We start from the raw sequence: 9,651 nt of genomic DNA, 5'->3' as shown, positions 1-9,651 counted from the left end.
GCGAAGTGTAATGATCCTGGAGAATCTGACTAATGCTGTCGTTGTGAGTTCAAGTCTAGCTCATGCTGGCTTTCTCTCCTGCGGATACCTGCGGATGGTCGTTGGTTTCCACTCACCATAATGCTGGCCGCCGTCCCGCCGTCGTACAAATTAAATATTCTTGAGAACTGTGTGAATCACAAATCAAATAAGTAAATAAATTTTGCCATTATTTATTCTTTTTCAATCACACGGCTTCTTCTTCATCAGCACACTTTTCCCCCAAACCAAGTTTATCGGATGGTTTTATCATAGGATCATCGAACACTTCGCTTACTGATTACCGAACACGTCGGCAAGAATCTTTCTCGTAGTACTGTAGGAAAAATGGTAACTGTCTATATATTATTGTGATTTTTGTTTTACACGGTATTCACGAAATTTTCCCATTGACGTTGACAGTCGTTTCTAGACGTGGAAGAAAGCAGAGTGCTGAGGGTATACCACTGGCTGGGCAAATTACTGACATACCTGACCATATTTAACACTAGAGTACTTCAAATGACGAACAAGAGTCAGAAGACGAATTCAACACAGGAAAACACATCGACAGTCTTTGGGGGATTTGAAAGAACTCCATTCCTTCTCTGCATAAGGTTAAATCTTTTCATAGAAAATACCTGATGGAAATAAAAAAAATGAAGGAGAAATCACAGAAAAATCCCAATGGCTACAAATACCTGAGACGTTACACCTGAATACCCGAATTTCTTTAACTTTTCAGACAGATATTAGCACTGTTGCCAAAATATACACTTCTCTAAACATTATCAGAAAGCAAAGCAATACATTTTATTTAATGGTAATACGAGGTTACATGTATCATTATGCATTAACACAAGTTTGTTATGAGATTGGCTCACAGTCCTGCTGCGAAAGTCAGACGGATTAAGCTGCATAAAATATACACTATATAAAATAGTCCTTAAGTAAATGTGAAGACTTGTTATAGGAAACTACGTGTGTAGCAAACTAAAAGTAGCAAACTGACCGCTTAGTGAATTCCGTATTTTAGTAGCACCCGGTGGTCTACACGCACGGACTGGTCGATATACTGTTCGGGATGCTTACCCTAAGGTTTTGTTTAACGTAATAAATTCCTACTTGCAGGTATTTCGTGCATGCCCTAGAGACTTGAGTCGGTGTTGATCATTTACTTCATTGACTAATTGGAGCAGTGAGATGATATGTGTGTAAATCTATCTTTCTTTGAACTTTTCTGAGCGGTCAACCAGTGGACTTTGATGTGATCTTTTGTGTGGAGATCTAGAAGTACCAGAGATATGAGCTGCATATCATCACTAGACAAGGAGCTGTGTTCATACATGTATGGTGGATAAGCAGTGACACTTTGTTACCACCGTGATATTTTCTACCATCATTTTGATGATAGTTTATCACGATTCCCGTGCCGGTCGTTGAAATTGTGTTCCAAGTCAATCTTGAACATTTTCTGTGTGTCTCGGTGCTGAGTGAATACAATTATTCAGGGTATTCTTCGCTAACAAGGGACTGAACATTGAACAACAGACAGTCTGATAATAGAAGAGATGAACAGGTGCCATAAGTGTTATGTGTAGATTTGTGACTCAATGAATAACTATATGTTTGATTTGGCGAAACTGCATTACTGTAACCATATCTGCTGTGTACAGTTGTGATCACAGACAAATGAAAACCCATCGTTTCTATAGACCAATAACTGCTGTTACATTTGCATTTCATTTTGATGCGTTCGTGCACCAATATCAAACTTGGCTGTATTTCAGGGTTTCAACCTCTTTCTCGGTATTGTTTGTTTGCGCTTTCTTCCATAAAAAAGTGATAAAATCACTCCCTAAGAATGCAGACATGGGAAATTCATATTCGGTATTCATTTTGAATGGATGTCTGTAAATCTCTGTCTTGTGTTTCCATTTTTTCTGCTTTATTTTTTTTTTCCTCAGTAAATTTCTAGTCATTGTGTTATCTTGAAGAGTCAGATCGAGATATCATTCAGCTTGGAAAGTTTGGGCCACCGTTGTGATGACACTTAGTTTGGGCTACCGTTGTGATAACACTTAGCTTGGGCCACCGTTGTAATCAGGGTTCGCACGCCTCCTGGAAAGTCCTGGAAACTCCTTGAAAAAAAAATCCGACCTGGAAACTCCTGGAAAGTCCTGGAATTTAAATAAAAACTCCTGGAAAGTCCTGAAATTCTGATAAATATAAAAAAAACTAGCCGGTCGGTAATCTAACGCTGTTTGTGCAAGGGAGATAACTTTGCATTTTTACGACATTAACGTATGTTATATATAAACCGTAAAGCGTTCTAACTTTTAACGACAGTTGGCTTTACTTTCTGTCTCGAGGTCCCGCCAAATTTCTCCGTTTCTTTGTTCTGATTACTGAAGTGGGTCACGGGCTATTTGTCATCATGCCTCCAGGCAAATGTTTATTCAACCCACGTTGGCTGAAACAGGCTGAGTACGCCAGATGGCTGGAGTCGGACCCAGGAAACAAATTAAGCGCCAAATGCAAGATCTGCGTTAAATCGATTGACGTACCAAACATGGGAGAACCAGCATTGCGCAGTCATGCCAAGGGACAGAAACACCAACAACGTCTCGAGGAATTATCTTCTGGATTTGTCATTAGAGACTTTTTTCAACCTAAACGCACAACTGCCACAATAACAGCACAGTCATGTGAAGATCTCCCTAAGACCTCTGCAGCCTCAAGTACCGGTAGACCAACTTCGACTTCCGTGCCTAGTTTTGTAACAAAGTCGGAATGTTTGCACGCGGAAATATTGTGGACACTAAAAGTGATCGCATCTCATTACTCCTTCAAATCCTGTGCAGATACCCAGCACCTGCTTGCAGAAATGTTCCCAGACTCTGATATAGCCAAACAGTTTGCTTGTGGCGAGAGGAAATGTGCGTATTTATGTACATTCGGAATCGCGCCATACCTGAAACATAGACTGTCAAAAAAAATCTCAGACGCAGACGGTTACGTCCTCCTCTTCGACGAAAGTTTAAACAAGGTGACTAGAAATAAGCAAATGGACATACACGCCAGGATTTGGGATGAAGGACTGGTATGTACATGTACTAGAATTGATTTTTTTTTTATTGCGAGCCATTTTAACCATTACGTCTAGCCAGCCTGCAGAAGTGTAGGCCTCTTGTCAGGGACTTTTCCCCTTTTATGCCAGACTGTCGAGCTGTCATATATTTAGAACAGCCATAATACAGATCTGACACGGCCATTGATAATTAATATCCCTTGTTTCTCGTGCCCCTATCTCCTGTATTTTTATCTTTGTTAAAATACTTGGGATTTGTAAAGTTTATGGATCGACTGATCCTTGACGTCACCGGAAGAGCTGCTTCTCTTTAAGTACATATTGAAAAGCTGCTTCTTCATTGGACGGCTGTGATTCCCACGGTCCAAATTGGGGAATAGATCCGCCAACTTCACTTTAGCTAAATAATTAAAATACATGGAGGATTTTGTCATTATTCTAGAATTTTTATAATTTCCTTTTCTCTAAGTTTATATGTATTTTAGGCCAAAATTCATGATTAATACTCAATAATAATCGTATCTAGCTTATTTGTCATGAAAAATAAGATATTAACTATCAATGGCTCAAAATCAAGAAAGAAAATAAAAGCTGACTTTTGCCTCGCTTTGCATGTGTATTTTTAATTAAATGTATTAACACAATTGAACCAGTTACATTATCATTGTTTGAGCACATGGGACAGCTTTAGTATTTGGTGCTAGCCTTGCATGTGTTGCTCATCATGCTAGGAAAATAAATCTTTTGATATATGATGATTTATTTAAGTTTAATCCTTTTCTCTTTTCAGGTTGGCACCCATTACTTCACCTCTCTATTCATGGGACATGCCACAGCTGAGGACATGATCGAACACTTTGAAACTGGCACGGACGGGCTCAATATGAGAAGACTTCTACAGCTGTCCATGGATGGACCTTCCGTCAACTGGAAATTTCATCGCATGTTCCAAACCAAGATCTCTTCCACTTATGACCACTTTCTTGTGAATGTTTGGAGCTGTGGGCTTCATATCGTACATGGAGCATTTAAGGATGGTGCAAGTGCATCTGGTTGGCAGATTCAGGATGTGTTGAGAGGCCTTTACACGTTATTCAAGGACACGCCTGCACGAAGGGAAGATTTCATTAAATGTACAGAATCAACCACTTTCCCAATGAAATTTTGCCCCCACAGATGGGTGGAGAATGTTCCTGTGGTTGAACGAGCACTCTCCATATGGCTTAACATTCAGAAGTATGTGAAACAGGTTAATAAAGGACATTGTGACAACCCAAAGACAGTTTCATACAAGACTGTATCAGATGCAACCAAAGACAAGATTATTGTTGTAAAACTTTTGTCATTTTTGTCTATTGCCAAAACTATTCAGCCATTTTTGACACAATACCAAACTGACAAACCAATGCTACCATTCCTGGCTGAGGATTTGTTTCGTCTGATACGATCTTTAATGAAAAGGTTCCTCAAAGAAGATGTGGACATAAGCACGGTAAACAAACTTGTTAAGGTCAATCTTGAAGACAAAGATCTTCACAAGAGCTACACTGATGTTGATCTCGGGTTTGCGGCAGAAAAGGAGCTCAAGAAAATCAAGAGCTCTTCCTCTGGGCCTAAAGTTAGTGACAGAGAGATCCTTGAGCTACGCATGCAATGCAAAGGGTTTCTTATCAAACTTGTTAGCAAGCTCCTTGAAAAATCTCCTCTTAAATACCCCCTTACTTTGCAAATTTCTTGTTTGGACCCAAGACAAATGGCAACAAACAAAACCGTGTGCATCACTAACATGAAAAAACTGTTGGCCACATTACTGGACGCCAACCAAATGCGTGGAGGAGCATGCGACACTGTACTCCTACAGTTTGAAGAATTTCTGGAAACAACTGTTATTGGTAACATGTCAACATTTTCCAACTTTGACCCACATAAACCTGAGAGTAGACTAGATGCCCTGATGTTTGAATCTGTTGCCCTAAATCAGCGAATGGCACCTTTGTGGAATGTTATGAAAAACCTTCTTCTCCTGTCGCATGGACAAGCGACGGTCGAAAGAGGCTTCTCAGTGAACCGACAAATTGAAACAGAAAACATGATTGAACAAACTGTTGTATCTGAACGACTTGTGTGTGATCACCTCAAGGGAATCGGCGGATTGAAAAACATTGAAGTAACAAAGGAAATGTTGACGTACTGTTCTTCTGCTAGACAGAAGTATTCCTTGTACTTAGATTCCAAGAGGGAAGAGAAACTTAATGCAGAAAAACTTGCCTAAAGAAAGCATGTTCTGGACACAATAGATGAACTGAAAACAAAGCGTAAGCGCATTGAAAGAGACATTGAATCCTTGACACAATCTGCAGATAAATTTGCAGAAAAAGCAGAAGAGACAGGGCAGTTGGACTTTGTTACAAAGTCCAACAGTTTGCGAAGAACAGCGAAGCAGAAGAAACGAGAACTTGCCACCATTGCTTCTACCTTGGATGAGAGACTGCAAGAGTTAAAAAAGTGACTGCTGTTGGACATCTTGTCATGATCAGGGAAATCAGTATGACTGTCTCTGTCATGTACTCCTACTTTTTATGATGCAAAACAATATTGTTGCATGAATAAAGTATCATAAACTTGTGAGATTGTCTCCCTTGTGAAAATACTAAACAGCCAGGGCAGTTAAATATACTATCACTACTTGACTTCAAATTCAAATGTAGATATCAAAATTTCACAGTTTATAATTTTGTGATTTGGGATCACAAAAACGTTTTGATGCCTGGATTGGGTCCTGGCTGTTATAAGTTTTGAAATAGACCGGTTCAGTTTAAGAATTCAGACTTGCGCATTGGTTGGGTTGGAGAGCTCTGTGAAATGTGACATCATTCAACAGGTTAGGGAGATCCACCTCTTTTGAAATGGTGGTAGAAAAGGTATGTGTTGTCAAACCATACATATGTTTACCATGCAGGGGCATTACTGCCTTCCCCTTACATAGTATTATTGTGCAAATGAGAAGGGAATGATAGGCAATGATTTCTTGAAAGAATGTAATTTGGTGTTTGACTGACAGGTCAAATAGTGTTGAAGTTAAATATCATTTTTTACCTCCAATTTATAAGGGGTTAATCTCCCTAAACTGTTCTATGCACAGCAGTGTTTTGTTATATAAGTGAATTTCACAATCCTTCATTCTTAAACTGAACTGGTCAGTGGAAGTCCTTTTGATGATGAAGGCATAACTCCGGACAACTAACTGAAATGTGGTTTGGTTTGACTTCGGCCAAAGTGAACAATTATCACTCCTGGAAAATTACTGTGACACACCTGGAAAACTCCTGGAAAACTCCTGGAATTTCATCTGTGAATGAGTGTATGAACCCTGTGTAATGATATTACGCTTGGGCCAGCTTAATGGTGACACTTAGCTTGGGCCAACGTTGTGATGACGCTTAGTTTGGGCTACCGTTGTGATGACACTTAGCTTGGGCCACCTTTGTAATGACCCTTAATTTAGGCCACCTTTGTAATGACATTTAGCTTGGGCCACCGTTGTGAAGACACTTAGTTTGGGCCACCGTTGTGATGACACTTAGTTTAGGCCACCGTTGTGATGACACTTAATTTGGGTCACCGTTGTAATGACACTTAGTTTGGGCCACCGTTGCGATGACAATTTAAATATGAACCACATAAGCATTCATTTCAATAGGTGAGCTCTCCAAGTGTCCAGGACTGACTAATTCAATATTATATTTACCTAATTCGTCCTTTGCGCGATCCGTCCCTAGGCATCCCGTCATCGGTAAACAAAAAGTAAGGCATACACATGGTTTGCCAAATGTGCCACCACAATGAAGTATGGGCATCTTAGATCTACAACTAAAAGTACTCCCCATTTCCATGTGTCCGTTAAGTCTTTTAATTTTAGTTGGCTTTAATCAACAATATCTATCCCTTGTGGTGTAAAAAATCAATTTTTTAATTTTAATGATTGTCCTGGCCAAAACATAGTTAATCATTGTTTGACATTATATGCACATCGTGTTATGTGACCAATAGCTTGAAGTGACATTTCTGAAGATGATGACTATTTAATATGGGAATTTTGTACCTGGTGAATCTGGCATCAGCAAACAAGAGCAATTAGTCAAAATAGACTCAGCCGTGTCATATGTAAGATTTTTGGGTGGCCGTACCCAGGCTTTTAGTCCATGGTTAACATGGTCCTCTAACTTAACAAGAATCTGCATATTGGTATACGTGTACGTGGAATATGGCATCACCGTATGATTTCCGCTTATTTTCCATATATTTATATCCAAGCTGTTGTATAAAGACATGCTTCTATGAATATCTTTTCAGTTATAGCCTTCCAGCGGATTAAAATTCAAACATCTAAATATGGAGCTGTGCTGGTTAGCGCGCTAACGCAGTGTAATGACCCGGGAGCCTCTCACCAATGCGGTCGCTGTGAGTTCAAGTCCAGCTCATGCTGGCTTCCTCTCCGGACGTAAGTGGGAAGGTCTGCCAGCAACCTGCGGATGGGTTTCCCCCTCGCTCTGTCCGATTTCCTCCCAACATAATGCTGGGCGCCGTAGTATAAGTGAAATATTCTTGAGTACGGCGCAAAACACCAAAACTACTGACATATCTCAATAATATTTCACAATTCATTATTGTAGTACACCAACCAAAATACATATTAGCATCCTTAAGATTTACTTAGGAAATGCTTTAAATTAATAACATTTTACACTGAGAGTTTTTGTCACAGCAGCTATACATCAGACGTTTATCTTCCACACGAATCAATATTACTCCTTACTGGTATAGTGTTTAGGTTTTGAATAAAATCTTATTACCAGTAACATGACTTCACAAGAACGTGTTCAAGAATAGTTGTCTTAAATTTAACCCTTTATAACTGATCAACGCCCCTGGTTCAGTTTATCATTAGTGGAAACTGGGCACTTCCGGCCATAGGGCCGCTAATAGCAGTGTATATCAGCTAATCATAAATGTCGATCCACTGTGCACAATAGCCTAAACTAGACATAAGATCATGTTAATCCTAAACTATTTGCACGGCACTCCTATACGCTAATCAGCCAGGAGAGTTTAATAACTCGTGGCAGTTCAAGCCAATGCTTTTTCCAAAACATTTGAATTTTGTCATATTTCCACAATTACAAGATGGGATCCAATAATATTCATTGGTGCCGCTGGCTTTGTTCAAAGCCCCAGTTACATGTACCCAAGCCACTATGACAATCGCAGGCACTGTCTGATCTCCATTCAGCTCACGGGTCTCAGCGACTTCTCTGTACACTTTTGGACTTGTAAATACAACATAGAGGAAGGTTAAAACGGAGCTTGTAAATACGGCTACTTCCAGGTGGGAGCGAACTTGTACTGTGAAGTTTTCGATCACCAGAAGTTTACAGGTCAGAAGTTTCTCTTTCAAGGGCATACATGTACTAGTTATCTCTCCTTCACCAGGCTGTGTATTAAAACTTCGGTGGCCTAATGATTAGAGCGTCCACCTCAAAGTTTGAGAGAACTGGGACTAAATCCGGTTACTTGTTGCTGCCTCACTTGGCGCTCAACTGTGAGGCTAGAGCAAAAAAACAGGACTGATTGGCCCAGTGTCAGTGTAACGTGACTGGGTGTCATTTGTTAAGTATTCGGCATGAATAATTCGGCAATTCAGTGGCGGCAGTACTTTTGCAGCATGGAAACGCCGTGCCACAAGAAAACACAGTATATGTCCACAGATATAACTGAAATATTGGTAAACGTAAACCTCCAAGTCTACATACAAACATTGCATACTCTCTGTTGAAGTAGTCACCATCTCTTGACAAGGCTGTAACATTGCTTATTCCGTGTAGTGCTAGATGCCTTCTCTTTACAAGGCTGTTACATTGTATATTCCGTGTAGTACTAGTTCCACTCTCCTGACCAGGCGGTAACATTGATTATTCCGTGTAGCACTAGTTCCCCTCTCTTGGCTAGGCTGTAAAATTGTTTATTCTGTGTAGTACCAGTTCCCTTCTCTTGACCAGGCTGTAACATTATTTATTCCGTGTAGTACTAGTACCCCTCTCTTGACCAGACTGTAACATTGCTTAGTCCGTGTAGTACTAGTTCCCCTCTCTTGGCTTGGGTGTAACATTGCTTACTCCGTGTAGTACTAGTACCACTCTCTTGACCATGCTGTAACATTGTTTATTCCGTATCGTACTAGTTCCCCTGTCTTGACTAGGCTGTAACATTGTTTATTCCGTATCGTTCCAGTTACGTTTTGTTGACCAGGATATAACGTTGTTTTTTCCGTATTGTACTAGTCCCTTTCTCTTCGCTGAGCTGTAATATTGCTTATTCCGTATCGTATTAGTTCCCCTCTCTTGGCTAGGCTGTAACATTGTTTATTCCGTATCGTATGTGTTGGGGGGAGGGGACTGGATTCGTAAATGTGTCGTCATTGCTCACCAACTGGTCGGCAGCGAGCTGGAACTGGATCCGTGAGTATAATGTGGTTGGTGCCTTTT

The 9,651-nt window shown here is 40.2% G+C and overlaps 1 protein-coding gene across 1 annotated transcript; it reads left to right on the top strand.

Annotated features, from left to right (window-relative positions):
* Positions 1-3,021: 3,021 nt before the first annotated feature.
* Positions 3,022-5,381, top strand: LOC135480366 (uncharacterized). Its single transcript, XM_064760196.1, has 2 exons — positions 3,022-3,121; positions 3,900-5,381. Exons 1-2 carry the CDS (start codon positions 3,086-3,088, stop codon positions 5,379-5,381), a joined length of 1,518 nt encoding a protein of 505 aa, XP_064616266.1. The 5' UTR covers positions 3,022-3,085.
* Positions 5,382-9,651: the final 4,270 nt, after the last annotated feature.

Source organism: Liolophura sinensis, chromosome 13 (assembly GCF_032854445.1).
Source record: "Liolophura sinensis isolate JHLJ2023 chromosome 13, CUHK_Ljap_v2, whole genome shotgun sequence".
Taxonomy (NCBI): domain Eukaryota; kingdom Metazoa; phylum Mollusca; class Polyplacophora; order Chitonida; family Chitonidae; genus Liolophura; species Liolophura sinensis.
The sequence above is the reverse complement of the archived record's forward strand: the minus strand, read 5'-3'. Positions and strand labels throughout refer to the sequence as shown.